Source organism: Myotis yumanensis, unplaced genomic scaffold (genome assembly GCF_028538775.1).
Source record: "Myotis yumanensis isolate MYYU_CA2020_CCGP unplaced genomic scaffold, mMyoYum1.0.hap1 SCAF_17, whole genome shotgun sequence".
NCBI lineage: Eukaryota > Metazoa > Chordata > Mammalia > Chiroptera > Vespertilionidae > Myotis > Myotis yumanensis.
In genome coordinates, this window is record NW_027223768.1 from 33,559,970 (window position 1) to 33,577,214 (window position 17,245).

Sequence of the window (17,245 nt, forward strand, 5' to 3'; positions counted from 1 at the left end):
CGTCCATCTGAGCTCTCAGAAATGAAGCCCATGAAATCCTCTTTCCACAGCCCTTGCCAGACACAGGCCCAGACTTGCCTTACCCTGGGCGCTGCCAACCTGGCTTACACCCTGAACCTGGGCCCCGCACTCACCCCAGCTCAACTCCTCAAGCCATTTTCCTGCCACACCTGTGCTGGGCAGTGGTGTCTGGGCAGTGAGGACATACCCCTGTGCCACCCGCGGTGCCCTGGGGCTGCATCTGTGCAGCTGCAAAGGGCCCAGGCCTACCTCCACCTCTCCAGTCTCGTTCTCCTTGAGCACAAAGCTGAGGACGTCCGTGTCGGGCCCGGCCAGCAAGCGCAGGTAGAGGGGGCAGTCGGCCACGGAGAGCTTCTGGAACAGCACTGCGAACAAACCGAGAGGGGCGCTGGAGCTGGGCCGGGAGAGGGGCGGGCCCTGCTTGGGTGGGGAACTGGACAGAGCAGTGCTGATAACAGATGGAGTGGTCCCTTCAACCACAGAATGAACCTGACAAGGATACGTGGGGAGGGCCTGGCCGCGGTGGCTCAGTGGGTGAGCGTTGACCTATGAACTAGGAGATCATGGTTCGATTCCCAGTCAGGGCACATGCCCGGGTTGTGGGCTCGATCCCCAGTAGGGGGCGTGCAGGAGGCAGCTCTCTCATCATTGATGTTCCTATCTCTCTCTTCCTCTCCCTTCCTCCCTGAAATCAATTAAAACAACAACAACAAGAATACACAGGGAGTAACCTTTCATCTCTGGTGTGAGGGGGAAGCATGTTTCCATTCACGTCATCTCCCAAAAGATTAGGAGCAGTGGGGCGGGTTCCCTCTCATCCCAGATTAGGAGGTGGGAGCCTGGGTGTGGGTTTCCTGAAGTCACATATGGAGCGAGGGGCACAGGGAGGGCATCAGCTCCCACCGAGCACGCGTGGGCCACAGACCTGCTGCACGCGGATGGCCTGGCCTCACGGCAGTGCGGGAGAGGGCCACTCCTCCCCCGGGCCTGGCGGGTTAGTGGGGACACAGACAGTGAGGAAGGTGGTCTCTGGGGCAGAGCCCCCACTCCCATACCTTGCCCGTCCTTGTGTATCCGCTTAAAAAGTGCAAACTTCTGGGGATTGTCCACGACCATGAACTTCTTGAGCAGCCCCTGGATGACCTCGCTGACCGTGGTGGTGCTGCTGATGTGCAGCTGCTTGATGGCGTCGAGCGGCAGGTAGAAGGACGTCCGCTTGTCCGTGGTGGCCGCCAGGTTCACTTCCTTGATGGCGTCGTAGATGGACTGGGGCCGGATCCCAGCAGGCACCGTCACCGGCCGCCGAAGTTTCAAATGCACTTTGATAAAACCTGTGTAGGTGCCGTCTTCACTCTGCCCGCGGGGGGACGGCAGACGGGGTCAGGGCGGGTCTGTCTGGCATGGTCCTTGCCGCTGCCCCGGGGAGCCCCCCACCTGGCTCCCTGAGTTCCTTCCTGCCTCCTTTAACCTACGGGTGCCCAGTGGGCCCCAAGAAGGCCCACAGTATGTAGCTACCAGAAAGGATGTTTGGGGAAGCTGTCGCTTTGTCCCAGAGCTGCCTGCCCCAAATCTGCCACCAGCCAGATGCCGATTGCCTTAGGCGAGTCCCCACTCTAAGAGGCAGGGTCTGAGCGGCCTCTTTGTAAAACCCACAGCCTGTAAGACAAACCCAGGCCCATCTGTGACTGGATTTCCTGGGGCCTCATTTGGCTGAAGCCCCAAAGAACCAGTTGCTGTCAGCCACCAGCAGGGGGCAGGGTTCTCCTACTTTCTCCTCCCCTCCCCACTGAAGATGGCCTTTCTGAGCCTGGCACCAAGTGGGCACCCCCCGACCCCCACTCCTGAGCTCTGTCCAACCCAAGGGAGCGTCCCCAGACACAGGCTGTACCTGTGCAATTAAGAGGGGCTGCGAATACCCCTTGTCCAGGGCTTCCTGGGGGCCAACCTATGCCAGGCCCTCGGTCACTGTATCTCCCTTTTACCGTAAAACTCAGAGAAGTTAAGGAAGTCTCCCAAAATCACAAGTGAACAAGTGGAAGAGCCAGAGATGGGATCTGTGTCTGACTCTAAAGCCCATTCTATTTCTCTAAAGGACGGGGCCCTGGCACCCAGGCTGTCCGCCTTCCACAGCCCGAGGCCCCCAGAGGCCAGAAGAAAAGGGACGTCAAGCGGGGAACCCCAGAATCCAGAGGGACTGCAGAGGAGCGAGACGGGAAGGGGGTGTGGAGAGGCCTGGGGGCACGGGTGGGCAGGCCCGCTCACCAGCTTCATGCCCAGGCAGTTCTTCTCACGGCTGTTGTAGCTGGCGATCTGCTGCTTGATCTCCTGCAGTGTGGGCGGGCGCCGCAGCTCCTCCGCGGGTTTACTGACATTCTGGAACAGACACAGAGGGGAGGGTGGGTGTACGTGGTTCTCAGGATTCAAAGGGGAACGCCACGCCCTCCCGAAGGCCTCTGACCAGCAGAAGCCAGCAGCAGCCCCACGCAGTAACAAAGGATGGGGGGACGCATCTATCTGCTAGACCTGGAGCTGTTACTGTCTGCTGCTAAGGTTTCCACAGCAGCTGCAAGAAAAATGGGTCCTTGCGCTGTCTGTCTGACTCTGGCAGCCAAGAATGAACAGGGAATACAGGAAAAAACATGGAGTTTCTGCAACTCAAACAACTCCGTATGCAGTGAAGAGCCCGTTTTACTCCAAAGAAGAATCTAAAATATGTTTATGAGAGAAGTATTGAAAAGTCATTCCCCTTCACCCTTGCCCTCTGATTGATTCCACTGTTTAAGGGTTGAAACTAATTAAAGCCAAACCACCGAGTTATTTAAAAAAAAAAAGAATTGCATGGACTTAGGGTAGAAACAGAGGTCAAATCCCAGCTGTGCCATCGCCTCGCCCACCACCCCTGGGGAAGTAACTTCAATCTCCTTCAGCCTCAGTCTCCTCATCTGTGAAATGGGAGCAATACCTCTCCCTTGGGCTTGTTGCGAGAACAATGTGAAAGTGCCCGTCCCACAGGCATTGACTTTGAACTCTGAGAATGAGCAGAGCTCCTTTGCTGACGAAGGGTTGCTATGGGAAAGATGCTTTTAGATGCTACGAAAGGTGCAAAGAAATGCAAGCATGCTCCATCTCCTCAGGGAAGTAACAACAGAGGTGGAGAGACCTGTATGTGAACCGATGCAGCATGTGCCGACCGAATGACAGCAATTCTCCCGGGCCCAGAGGTCCGAGGGCACAGGGCCATCAGCTCAGGCCCCATGTCATAATAACCAAGTATATTTGTCAATGAATGAGTGAAGTGGTGGGGGCCAGGGCTGTTGCCCTCTATGATAATTGAGGGGATAAACCTCCTCTGCTGGGGCGGAGGGACACCCAGCATTCACTCAGCACCGGCTCTGTGCCTGCACTCGGCGTGCATTACCGCATTGAATCCTCACGAACCCAAACTCTGCAAGACAGTGTATTGCCCATTCCACAGGTAGACCACGGAGAGTAAGAGGTCAGTGACCTGCCTAAAGCCGCAGTCAGTGTGTGCAGAACTGGAAGAAAAGCTCAGATCTGTTCCGTGGTGCTCTTCCTATGACGTCAGGACTTCTTCTCATCTCCCCGCCCTCCCCGCCCCCCCCTGCTCCCGACCGGGAAGGTAAAGGACGGACGGAGCTGAGGTGATGGAGGTCAGTGTTCTTCACACCGTGGAAGTGGTCCCGGGTGAATTCTGGGTCCAAGCAACTAGGTCCCTCAGTCACACGGCCCCGGATTTCTCTCAAGTTCATTGTCAACCGCCTTCCCAGTCTTTCCTCAGAGTCTGAGTGTGACTGGGAGTGCAGGAGCCAGCATTTGGGGGAACAAATGACTAAGTAGTAGGTTGGTTGGTCAAAAACCACCCAGAATTTGCCTGATCTTAGAAATCTACCCAATTCAGGGAGGGTCAGGATTCTCTTCTGGCCAAAGAGGCAACAGGCCGAGGGGGCCAGGTGACGGTGCTCTCTGGGCTGCCTCCGTAACACCATCCAACACCGTGCCGTGGGCGTCGGGTTTGGTTGGGGAATTCACAGCCCTCGGCCACCACATCACCACCCCGTGAACACCACGGGCACCCACAGCGGAGCCGGACCTGCCCCCTCCCTCAGCAAGCTGTCCCGTGGGGACACGCCACACTCAGCAGCATCCATCACTTCCTCCTCTCACTTTCCAGTCCCACGGAGCCCATAACATGCCACGCTCGGTGGCTGCCAAGGAGCGCTGGTGTGGCCCCTCACCCTCTGCACACGTAGGCGAGTGACAGCCCTTGTCTGCAACGGCATCTTCCCTTGGCCTGTCCTCCCCCTTCACTCTTCCTCAGGGATCTTGGGAACAGCACTGTGCCCCGCGCTCTCACATGCCTGTCTCACATACTACACATCTTATTCCCATTTTACAGATTACAAAACCGAGGCTCAGAGAGGTGAAGAGCGTGCCTGAGTGTCTTAGGTCCCCCTGCTAGTAAGGGGCTGAGTAGGGCCTAGAACAGCGGTTCTCAACCTGTGGGTCTCAAACAATGAAAATACATCCTGCTTATCAGATATTTACATTACGATTCGTAACAGTAGCAGAATTACAGTTATGAAGTAGCAACGAAAATAATTTTATGGTTGGGGGTCACCACAACATGAGGAACTGTATTAGAGGGTCGAGGCATTAGGAAGGTTGAGAACCACTGGCCTAGAACCAAGTCCACCTGAGTCTGAAGCCCATGTTCTTCTCCATTCAACACGTGGCCGCCTAAGACAGCCTCTTCTGCTAAAGGGGTACCTCCCCCTCCGCTCCCCCCACAATGATCACCAAGGTTCCACACCACAGGGCTGCATGCATAGCTGCTACACCAAGGCCTATCAGTTACGTGGCCTGTGAGAGGCTCATCCAGGGTGCACTGGACCCGTGGGTCAGGCCAGAGGCCCTGGCCCCGGGAGCACCATGGCTCCTGAGAAGCCGGTAAGAAGGAACTTCTCACCTCTTCAGCCGCCAGGATGGAGGGCCCACCCTTTTCCTACTGGACCCCGATTCCAAAGACCACCCAAGGGGCAGCACTCCCAGGACACCCCGTTTGCTTGAGCCTCACTGTCTTCATTCGCTGTTGATTCATTCATCCAGGGACCTCAACATAGAGCTTCTCACCCCTTCCCTGGGTGCGTCTCTGGGACCCGGCCTGCCCCGCTTGCCCCCTGGGAGCTCCCAGTCGAAGGACCAGGGTCCCGTTACTGTTCTGCGCTCCGTCCGCCTCTGCAGCACGCAGGCTGCTGATCGGAGTGAAGAGCCTTCTCATACTCATCTACTTAAAAGAGTTAATGGATGGAAAGAAAACTCTAGAAGCTCTGGGAGATCTCTTATAGTTTCCAACTGAACTACAGCCATCTCTCTGCAAGAAAAGGCATCTGTGTCCCCGCTCCCACGGGCCCTTGTTCCAGGCCTGGTTTTGAAGGCAGCCAGGGTCGGGACTGCCCTAACCCAGGGCTTCTTCCTGTTCCCTTTCCTTCAGCAGATAACCCATCTCTCCTACCCCGTTCCCACCCACAAACCTGGGGGAGTGACGTGAGTGGCGGCGGGCACCCCCTCCAGCACTGACGCAGAAGACAGCCGTCCAGACTCCACTGCGTGGCCAACACATGAGATCTCACGCCCTGGGATGTCAGCCGCAGGGCTGGGCTGGCTGCTGCCCACACCAGATCTGGCAGACAAGGTCTGACCCAAGGGCCGAATGAATCACCTCCCAAAATAGGCCAGCCAATCAGCCAGCCAGCCACAGCCACAAGGGCCTCCAATCCTTTCCATCCAAGGAATGGTACGAAATCTAGACCGGCGATGCTTAAACACGGCCACACATGCAGTCCTCGGGGGGGATCGTCAAACTCAGCGCCTGAGCTCCATCCTGGACATTTCATTGGTCTGCGGTGCACCCTGGGCACAGGGAGTCTGGAGTCTCCCAGGTGATTCTAATGGGCAGGATTGTTTGAGAAGAACTGGTATGGACCCCTCACAGGCACCTGCAGACCTCAGGGGTCCCCATCCCGCTGCAGAGGCCCACAGACACCCACTGCCCAAGTATCTGCTGTGTGAACAGATCAATAATGCAGTCATCTTGCCCAGCCGTGGCTCAGTGGTTGAGCGTCGACCTATGAACCAGGAGGCCACGGTTCGATTCCCAGTCAGGGGCACATAGCCTGGTTTGCGGGCTCCATCCCCAGTGTGTGGCCTGCGGGAGGCAGCCGATCAATGATTCCCTCTAATCATTGATGTTTCTATCTCTCTCTCCCTCTCCCTTCCTCTCTGAAATAAAAATTTAATTAAAAAATAATAATATAGTAATCTTCAGAGGATAAGGCAAAGACCCCAATCTCTTCACCCGCCAGATTCTCAGGTGCTCAGAGTGAAAGATTTGTCTCTGCCCCTGGCACAAAGGTAGGCACCAGGCCGACGGAGTTTGTCTCCTGGGGTGGCCCACGCTGGAGACAGAACAGGAAAGTCACTCTCAGGATTTAACCGATACTGGCTGTGGCCCGGGAGGGGTCTCTCCTTGGGGGTTTACACATCTCAGTGCATCTGGCATGGGATTCATCTGGTCTGATTAAGCTCTGGCATTGGTAGCAGGTGGTTTAGCTGCTCCCAAAGCCCCCGGGACATCCAGGGCACGGGGGGCGGGGAGGGGGGATGTCCTGAGCCATAGAAAGGGCTGCGTCCTCCCTTTGCTCTCAAGGTTATTGGGGTGCAGACACCTGAAGAGGCTGGGTGTCACGGGTCAGAACAGTGGTGCCCGCTGAGAGAGTGACCCTCAACATTTTCTATTAAAATATCCTTAATAGCAAAATACAAAGCACCAGCCCCTGGCAGTCTGGGGCCCGCCTCCAAGCAGATTTCCCTCAAGTTGAATTTGACCTTAAGAAAAACACAACCAACACCGGCTGATTGTGCAATCTAAGCAATGGCACATGTAAAGTCTTAGTTTTGGTCACTGGGGGTGACCCAACGATCTGAGGAGAAGAGGGGCTGAGTGAGTCCTGTACCTTATCCCAGGTACACACAGGGCAGCCCTGGGAGCGCGGGCAGCGAGGGGCCCGTGGTGAGGAGCTGGCCAAGAAGACTGTGTCCCACCCTCAGGGTGAAGCCATCAGATTAACATTCATCCCATTTTTTTCTTGACCTAAATCATACAAACCTAATTTCTGTCAAAAATTCCACTCTCGCCGAAACCGGTTTGGCTCAGTGGATAGAGCGTCGGCCTGCGGACTGAAAGGTCCCAGGTTCGATCCCGGTCAAGGACATGTACCTGGGTTGCGGGCACATCCCCAATGGGAGATGTGCAGGAGGCGGCTGATCGATGTTTCTCTCTCATCAATGTTTCTAACTATCTCTCTCCCTTCTCTCTGTAAAAAATCAATAAAATATATTTTTAAAAAAATGAAATAAAAAAAATTCCACTCTCTATGTGAACTTCTTCCTGCACACTGCTTTTGCCACATGGCTCCTGTCTGCTCCTCTCTAGTCCCGTCGTCTGTCTAGTGCCTTCATCTGATCGCCTGGGTCCTGAATGATGACGATGATCATCCTTATGGTTCTTTACTGGCTCACCATGTGCCAGGCGCTGTTCTACTCACCACCAGTTTATGAGAAATGTACCACGATCATGCCCATTTCACAGACGCGGAAACGGAGGCCTAGCAAGGTTAAAACAAACCTACATCTCAAGCTAACGCTATAGTAACTGGCACTTAAATATGCACCTATTGATGGTAACCTCCAAGTACACCGTCCATCTTGGTTTTTCTTCCCAACTAGACTGAAGCTCCTTAACACATTAAGCGCCATGTCATCACTGATGACTGACACTATACTGTCCATTCCGAAGACAAAACGGGCTGGGCGCTTAACGTGTTAATGCCTTACACCATACTTCCATTTCTTCTCTATGCCCGGTGCACTGAGTACTAAGCAGATATGACAAATACTTGCCCAGGAAAGTTCAATGCCCTGGACAGTTGCTCAGTGGTTAGAGCGTCAGCCCGCAGACTAAAGGTACGTGTGTTCAATTCCCTGTTAAGGGCACGTACTTCGGGTTGTTGGTTCTATGCCAGGCCTGGTTGGGGCGCGTGCAGGAGGCAACCAATCATGTGTCTCTCTGACATCGATGTTTCACTCTCTTCCCTTCTCCTCCCTCCTCTCCACTCTCTAAAAATATCAATGGGAAAAATATCCTCAGGTGAGAATTATAAAAAAAAAAAAAAAAAAAAGGAAACTTCAGTGGTCCCCAACTGGCTGCAGGAGAAAAAGGATCTAACTTCCCCCTGGGAATTACAGTACCGTGAGCCTTGGATTTCAACGTGGACTGTGCCTATCTTGTCCACCTGGCATCCCAGAGCCTAGCTCCAGCTTGGCACAGAGTAGAGGCTCGGGTAACACCTGCAGGATGTTGGGGTGCTGACTCCCATTACTAACTAAGTGATCTTGAGAGTCAGATAACCTCTTTGAGGCTCAGTTTATGCCTCTACATATTGGGGTAAAATTCCCTTATTGCTCATAGCATTGAAGCAAAAGTAAAACAAATGAGATGACGAGTATAAACGTGTTTTGGGAAAGATCGAGCCCATCCAAAGGCTTGGACTGTTACTACCATTCCAGGCACACGCAGTCCGACCCCCATGGGCGCTGGTTCAGGATTGGCCCATGTGCCGGGGAGTTTGTTCACTTTCTCTACGCTAGTGGTTGGCAAACATTTTCTGTTTAGGGCCAGATAATATATATATATCAGGCTTTCAGTCCAGATCGTCTCTGTTGTAGCTATTCAACCCTGCCACCGTAGCACAAAGCAGCCATAAGGTGAGTGTGTTTCAATAAAACTTCATTCATGGGCTCTGGCCCCTGAGCAGCAGTTTGCCTCTCCGCTTGACACAGCTGTTTGTGCAGTTCCTCCTGCCCCAGAACACAAAGCCTCCATCTGCACTAGCTCCATCTTCTCCGTTTAGGTTCCCGATGAGATTCCACGGCACCTCCTCCTTCTCCGTTCTCCTAATATACTAGACCCCTGACACTTTAATTCCCAAATGGAGACAGGTGTGCAGGTTTGTTCTGGCCCCTGCCTTTTCCTGAATCATACTTCTGCCGAGTCCCGTTTCCTGTGTATTTCCTCACACCTTCAGTTGACAGGCCTTCTGTAACGTCATGCTCACGTAAGGGACATTTTTTACAGGCAGACAAAGGCTTTATCACTTCCTTGGAGTTCCGCTAACTCTCCTCCCTTCTCCAGTGAGGAGGCAACAGGCTGGCTGAGGGAGGGGCGCGGGGGGCCTCTAGCCTCCCTCACTGGCTCAGGGACTCACTCCCAAACACCAGCCCCCAAGCCTCAGATTCCTGTTGTAGCAAAACTGAAAATTACCACATACCATGGGCCTCTGCAGCTGCTTGCACATGTCAAACCCACTACCGCCAGGACCTCTAACCTGCATGGCTACATGCAACAGCTAATTACAGGCTGCCTTTTATTGTTCAATTATTGTTTCACATGTGCTCATACCCGCTTCCCAATTAGATGCTCCCTGGAGGGAAAAAGACAGGATGTCTGATGACTGCGCTTCTTTGGTACCCCCTGCTGGACCTGGCTGAGCACCGGGCTCACCTCCAAGGTGTCAGATAAATACCTGCGGACCGGGCGGCAGGGAGAAGACCGAGCAGCCCAGTGAGTCCCAGCCCAGAGCCCAGCGATGGGCGCCAGTTAAGTCCAGGAGCGCCTCCCACCAACCCACACCCCAAGAGGCTGATGCTAAGAAGGTGTGGGCTGCATGGGGCTCGGGCTGAAGGCCAGCCCTGTGGCTCAGTTCCTGGCAGTTTCCTGGTGGCAACAAATGCCAGACCACCCAATGACCTGTGACCTCTGGGGAGCCACTTCCCCTCTCTGGGCCTCGGTTTCCTCATCTGTGAAATCATGAAGTGAGACCAGCAAGGCTCCGTGTCCCTTTGCAGCTCTAAGATTTTACATACAAGATAGGGTGGCTTCTTTTATCACTGCTTCCTCTTCCTTTTCAGAGAACAGGGTGTGGGGCTGGGCTTCTGGGAGGGCCGCTGGGGGCTCGTCCGAATTGCAGCGATAACCGGTCTGAAGCAGCACCAAGACCCGTTCCCACCTCCGCCACTCTGCTGGTCTCGGGGCTCACCGCTTGCTTTCTCTGCTCGTCGGCAAGACCCCATCTGAGCCGAGCTCAAGTAGGTCTGCACCCTCTTAACGCGTACGGTTCAAGAAAACAAAACAAGAACTACCCCGGAAGCCATTGGCCGTGAGCCTTTGCCACATTTCCTCTTTCTTGGCTCTTAGCACATCTGTCAGCAGCAATTCTCATGCCCCCCCGGCCTGTGTCGGGGAGGAGAGCTCCAGGCGTGAGAATGGCCGTCTGCAGACACCTCCACTCCGTCCCTCGGCCCAACAGCCGGGCTGAGCCCGCACACCCGTGTGTCTGGCGGGCCTGTCCTGAGTAGGAACCCCTGACGGACAGGGCAGACACCCGGCTGTCCGGGCTGGTTGGGATGCCTTGCTCCAGGCCCAGACCACATTCAAGGCCCATCGGTCCCTCGGTGATGGGCTGGACCAGATGGGAAAGAGGAAGCCGGTGCAGCCTCATCGCGGGCCCCTCCCAGGTCCACAAGGGCCGGTGCCCAGATGGCTTTCTCAGGCAGCCTGGCAGTGAGGCGGTGACTCCCATAGGTCCCTCTCCCAATGGTCCTAGGTCCCAGAAACAGAAGAGCTAGAAACTCCAGAACTGTGCTCTCCGACAGGCTATTCCCAACAGAGGAAGGAAGGCAGGAAGGGGCTTCAGCATGGAGCCACCCGTCCAGCAGAACCATGTGGAATCTGACTGCTTGGGGGGGGGAATATAGAGAAAATCAGGGAAAACCAAGGGGGGTATTTGATAAACTGGGAAGAGACGGAAATCCCCAAGACAAAACCGCACAGCAGATGGCGAATGTCGACAGTCAGTCAGCAGTTACTGATCGAATTGCCTAGGGATTGAGGACTGTGAAAGGCACCCTGGGACATGGAAGCGACAGGGTGGTCCCTGTCCTCAGGAGCCCACGGTTATTGGAGGAGGGAAGACAGAGACACACGTGGTGAAACATCAGGACAGGCGCGCGCAGTCCGCACAGGGCCCCGCGGCTCTCGGGGCGGCCTAGGTGGGCTCCGGTGTACGCATGAGATACCAGCGAACTCGCCAGGAGACCAGCGTGTCCTGGATCTGGGCACAGTGTCCGTCACTCTCTTAGGTGACCGTCTCAGTCTACAAGTGGAGCAGGTAACCTGGGGTGAGTCAGGGCCAGGGGAGGCTGGGTGAGCCCTGGGGCTTTGGAGCTGCAGTGACTTAGGTTCCCGCCCTGGGCGCCTCATCGTCATCATAAAAGTCACCATGGGCAGGCACTGCTCTGGCTTCCCAGTCACAATCTCATTTAACCCCCGAAATAACACAATGAGGGGTGGGTGTCATTACCCAGAGCCCCTCTCTTCACCATTAGACCCCGTGGCCTGCACATCCGGCTACAGGTTGGCCTCTGCCAGCCTTGCTCTCCATCTTCTGCGAACTTGGGCAAGTCAGTCTCACTGGGATTCAGATTTCTTTGTGGCATGCAGCTACCGAGGCCTTCTTTTCTTTTTTAAATTATATTTTTATTGATTTCAGAGAGGAAGGGAGAGGGAGAGAGAGAGATAGAAACATCAATAATGAGAGAGAATCATTGATCGGCTGCCTCCTGCACGCCCCCTACTGGGGATCGAGCCTGCAACCTGGGCACATGCCCTTGCCCGGAATTGAACCTGGGATCCTTCAGGCCGACGCTCTATCCACTGAGCCAAACTAGCTAGGGCACAAGGCCTTCTTTATACATTTGTTGTAGAGATGAAATGAGGTGGCACTTTGGAAGTGCTTAGCACAGTCTAGCATTGGTTCTCAACCTGTGGGTCGCGACCCCTTTGGCGGTGGAACGACCCTTTCACAGGGGTCGCCTAAGACCATCCTGCATATCAGATATTTACATTACGATTCATAACAGTAGCAACATTACAGTGATGAAGTAGCAACGAAAGTAATTTTATGGTTGGGCCACAACATGAGGAACTGTATTTAAAGGGCCAGAAGGTTGAGAACCACTGGTCCAGAGTGAGCACCGTCATCACCACTAGTCATTGGCCCCACAGCCCACAGGCAAGTTTGGTTGCTAGGGATGGACCTGATATGGGAGACCTCGTGCCTTAACCTTGATCCCTGACAGGTGTTTCAGCCAGGGCCTCATTCTATGAGAGCGTTGCTACAAAGACAAATATATTAATACCATATATAGAGGCCTGATGCATGAAATTCCTGTAAGAGTAGGCCTTCCTTCCCCCGGCTGCTGGCACCGGCTTCCCTCTGGCACCCAGGACCCAGGCTTTCTTCCCGCCACCGGCAGGCACCTGGGATCGGAGCTTCACTCGTAGCCCCAGCTTCATCTGAAAGGTCGTCTGGAAGGACGTCCGGTCTAATTAGCATATTACGCTTTTATTATTATAGATTAGAATACTTTCTTCAACCTAAAAGTTCACTTTTTCTCCTGATTTTCTAAGAAATGAAAACATTTTTATGGGCCCGTAGGCTATTGTGGGCCCTTGGTACTATATGCCAACTGTGTCTCATGGAAAAGCAGTGCTGCTTTCAGCTCTCGAGTCCCAGGTGGGGGGACCAACTGTCCCAGTTTGCTGGGGACTGAGTTTTCTCAGGATGCTGGACTTCTGGTGCTGAAATGAGGACAATTCTGGGCAAATCAGCACATTTGGTGGGACTCCCTCCCTCTCTTATCCTCTCTACTGCAGGCCCCAGGACACTCACTGCCTGCTCTTCTGTAAAGCTGCACTGGCCCCTTGCCCACCTCCAGCCTGGCCGCCTCTGCAGATCAGCACACACCCCTGCAGGTTGACTCCGAGTGTAAGCTCCCCAACAGAGGCCCTTCTTCCCCAAAACAGTGCCTGGGACACAGGAGGGGCTCATTAGACATTTATTTAATGAACTGAATAAAACAGAAGTGGTAAGACACACACACATGCATGTACACACATGTGCATATACACATACCCTGCCCCTAAATAAGGACATGAAAGGTTCAGTTGTATGAGGATCCCAGAGGACTCCTAGTCCACAGCACCTGTCTACTTCAGAGACAGTGACGAGGAAGCAGAGGCGACTGCTGCCCTCTGACTACTTTTGAGGGCCTTCATGCAGCCCCCCTTTCAGCTCAGAGACCGGAAGTGTGAATTCAGGCAGAATAGGTGACCCCATTCTGCTGCTATGGCCGCAGGGATTTTGCCCTGGGACATTTTCTCATGTCCCCCTTCCCCCCTTCCCCCCTTCCCCCCAAGTTTAGAGCTTGAGGTCTTCCTTCTGGTTGGTTTTCCTCCCTGGATTTCCATCTCAGTCCCTTACCTCCCCCAGCCTCACCCAGGTCAGTCTCCTTTCAGTCCCCTGAGCCCTCAGTCTGACCTCTCAGCCTGAGAAGTCCTCCCCATCTGAGAGCATGTCCCCGTGCCTGGAACTGACATATCCTTTGGGGATACCTTCCTCAACCCTCCACTTCTATCTAGATCCGGGGTGGGGAACACCCGGCCCGCAGGCCGTATAAGGCCCGAGAAATCTTGGGGTCTGGCCCTGCCAAGGCATTAAGGGTGAGTTAATTAAATGTTTGACCAAATATAGCAGGTTGATTTTTAACTTGATAATTTTGTATGGCTCTCAAATCATGTTAAATATCCAAATGGCCCTTGGCAGAAAAAAGGTTCCCCACTCCTGAATAAGTGGACTTTCCAACAACTTATACCTCAATTACTGCAGCACTGGTTCCATCCTCTGTGCAGTCGTATTAGTTGTGTACAAGCCTGTCTTGTCCATTAGACCATGAGCACCCCAAAGTCGGGGACTGCACCTTCTCCATCTCTGTATTCCCAGAGCACCCAGAACCGGAGCACTGTGGAGTGGATGAGGGATGATGGGGGGTACGGTGGGTCCCAATACCTCATCCCAGACTCTAGTCTCTCCTGAGGCCGGACTCAGCTCTTTCAGAACCAAATCTAGGAGGATCCCATTGCGTATCCAGAATATATAAAAAACCCCTACAACTCAACAACAACAAAACAACACAGTTAGAAAATGGACAAAGGACTTGAATAGACATTTCTCCAAAGACATTCAAATGGCAAAATAAGCACATGAAAAAATGTTCAACATCACTAGTCATTGTGAAAATGCAAATCAAAACCACCATGAGAAGATGCTACCTTACACCCAGTAGGATGGCTACTATCAAAAACACAGGAAATAAGTATTGGTGAGGATGTAGAGAAATTGAAACCCTTATGCATTGCTGATGGAAATGGAAAATGGAACAGCTGCTGTGGAAAATGGCATGACGATTCCTCAAAAAAAAAAAAAAATCACACAAGAGTTACCATATGCTCCAGCAATTCCAATGCTGGGTATCTACCCAAGAGAAATGAAAGCAAACATCCAAACTAATACGTGTGCACTCATATTCATAGCAGCAGTATTCACCTTAGCCAGAAGGTGGAAGAAGCCATGGATGGACGGAGAATGAATAAACAAAGCGTGACATCTGCCTCCAACAGAATATTACTCATCTATAAAAGGAGGGAAATTCTGAGATGCTACATTATGGATGAACTTTGAAGACATTGGACTAAGTGAAATTAAGCAAGTCACGAAAAGACAAATGCTTGATGACTCCACTTATCCGAGGTTCCTATAGTCATCGGCTCCATAGAGACAGAAAGTGAGACGTGGTTGTGGGGGGCTGTGGAGAGGTGGGCAGTGGGGAGTCACTGTTTAATGGGTTCAGAGTTTCAGTTGGGGAAGAAGAGAAAGTTCTGGCGATGGTTGCACAACAATGAGAATGTATGTACTTAATGCCACAGGCTGCACACCTAACAACGATGCAAGTGATGGATTTTTGCATGTATGTTGTTACCATAAAAAAGGGGGATTCCAAGGTCAGGGGAACCCGGAGGCCATAAAACCAGCTGGTTTCATCTGGTTCCCATAAAGTGGGGAGCCTCCCTTACTTCCTATATTCTCAGCAAGGGAGGGGCCAACCCCGCTTCTAAGCCAGCTGGTCCCATCACCCCAAGTCCTCCAGGGGCAGGCTCTTCCCTGGGCACTGGGAGTGGCCAGCTGCTGTGAGGAACGGCTGCGCATCAGGGATGACCTGCTCAGAAGCCCAGTTGTCTGGCACTTCCCAGACGACTCTCCAGAGGGCAGCTCAGAGGCAAAGGAGCCCGAGCTCAGAGGCAAAGGAGCCTCGAGGTGAACTAGTCCCGTCGCCTACATTCTGAAGCAACCTGAGTCCTTAGGTGACTCAAGTAGTGGGGACCCCTACTGCTTCAGATGCTCTCCCTCGACCCTGCCACGGCTAGCCATGGCCACGGAGCTAGGCCAGGCTTCCCGAGCGCATCCTCCCCTAGAGAAATGGACGCAACAGCAAAAGGAAGACTCGGGGGCACACTGGACCCTAGAGCCGCGGTATGCTCTTACAGTCACGGAGTGAGAGCGGGGGATGGGCTCACCGTCAGAGCTACCCATCGCCCTGTCCCCAGATCGCTTCCTCACCCTCACAAGGTGGGCTTCCCGAAGGGGACACCCCCAAATCGCTTCCTCACCCTCACAAGGTGGGCTTCCCAAAGGGGACACCCCCAAATCGCTTCCTCACCCTCACAAGGTGGGCTTCCCTGAAGGGGACACCCCCTAATCGCTTCCTCACTCTCACAAGGTGGGTTTCCCTGAAGAAGACACCCCCTAATCGCTTCCTCACTCTCACAAGGTGGGCTTCCCTGAAGAAGACACCCCCAAATCACTTCCTCACCCTCACAAGGTGGGCGTCCCTGCATGAGACACCCCCAAATCGCTTCCTCACTCTCACAAGGTGGGCGTCCCTGCATGAGACACCCCCAAATCGCTTCCTCACTCTCACAAGGTGGGCATCCCTGCATGAGACACCCCCAAATCACTTCCTCACCCTCACAAGGTGGGCATCCCTGCATGAGACACCCCCAAATCGCTTCCTCACCCTCACAAGGTGGGCATTCCTGCATGAGAATGCTTCCAGTCCCAGTCCCCAGCTTCACGCAGAATCCCGTGTGCTGAGAGCCAGTGAAACCCAGCAGCACCACTGGGCCACGAGAGAGGGTGGCCCTGGGAGTCCAGCTCACGTGGTCTAACTGTGGGCCCTTCCCTGAGGGGGACAGGGTGCCGGGACTGCAGGAGCCCCTCTCCCACCACGCACTGCATCCAGCTGGGCTGGAGCTCCCTGCAGGACAGGGGACCAGCACCAGACACCGTGCAGGGAATTCCGAGGTGGAGAGCTGCACGTGGAGCAGCACCCGGGTCCCAGCATGCCCGGGTCCCAGCATGCCCAGTTCCCAGCATGCCCGGGTCCCAGCATGCCCGGGTCCCAGCATGCCCGGGTCCCAGCATGCCCAGTTCCCAGCATGCCCAGTTCCCAGCATGCCCGCACTGCCCTCACTTGCTGGGAGGGGAGGGGCAGCTTGGGGCTGGCACCAGTGGCCAGGACACCAGCCTGTGCTGCCCTGCAGGAGGGAGTGCAGTCCTTCTTGGCTCCCTCTGCCTGGAGGCCCCGCCTGTGCCTGCAGCTGTGGGCTGGGGTGTGCTCGGTGCTGGAGGCTTTTCGCCAGCCCACACTTGCCCTCCTGTCGCTGTGCTGCCTGCCCGGTAACCCCACCCCGCGCTGGTGCTTGGGGTTCGTTTCTGACACCGGAACATGTCTCAGTTGGTTATTAAGTAGCTCACAGTGTCATACAGGCTCAGGGGAAGGGACTTTGGCTTCCTCTGTCTCTAAACCGTCTGGCCCAGTGGGCTGCCCTCACTGCCCCCTGCTGACATGGGCTGGCATGAGGGCACCTTTTGGCCTCACAGCGGGGGCTCGGACTACTTGGATAGTTCTGGAAAGTGCTATCGGAGAGGCAGACGGCTTAGGGGCCAGGAGCTCTGGCGTCAGACTACTGGGGCCCAGAGCCTGGCCCTCACTCCTGTGTGACCGTGGACACATCACCTCACCCCCTTCGGAGCCTCGGGTGGGCAAATGGATCCGCGTGTAGTTGTCCTGAGGATTAAATGAGCATGTACACGTAGAGCACATACAACAGGGCCCGACACAGAACAAG

The 17,245-nt window shown here is 54.4% G+C and overlaps 1 protein-coding gene across 2 annotated transcripts in view; it reads right to left on the reverse strand.

Annotated features, from left to right (window-relative positions):
* The window catches only part of RASSF5 (Ras association domain family member 5), a 68,570-nt gene that overhangs the window by 3,619 nt on the left and 47,706 nt on the right, over nt 1-17,245 (reverse strand). For both annotated transcript variants that reach the window (XM_070396231.1, XM_070396232.1), the window contains 3 exons: nt 2,284-2,394; nt 1,077-1,374; nt 271-386 (listed from right to left, as the gene is read on the reverse strand). In XM_070396231.1, the coding sequence (XP_070252332.1) occupies nt 271-386; nt 1,077-1,374; nt 2,284-2,394 (525 nt within the window). The remainder of the gene's footprint in view (nt 1-270; nt 387-1,076; nt 1,375-2,283; nt 2,395-17,245) is intronic.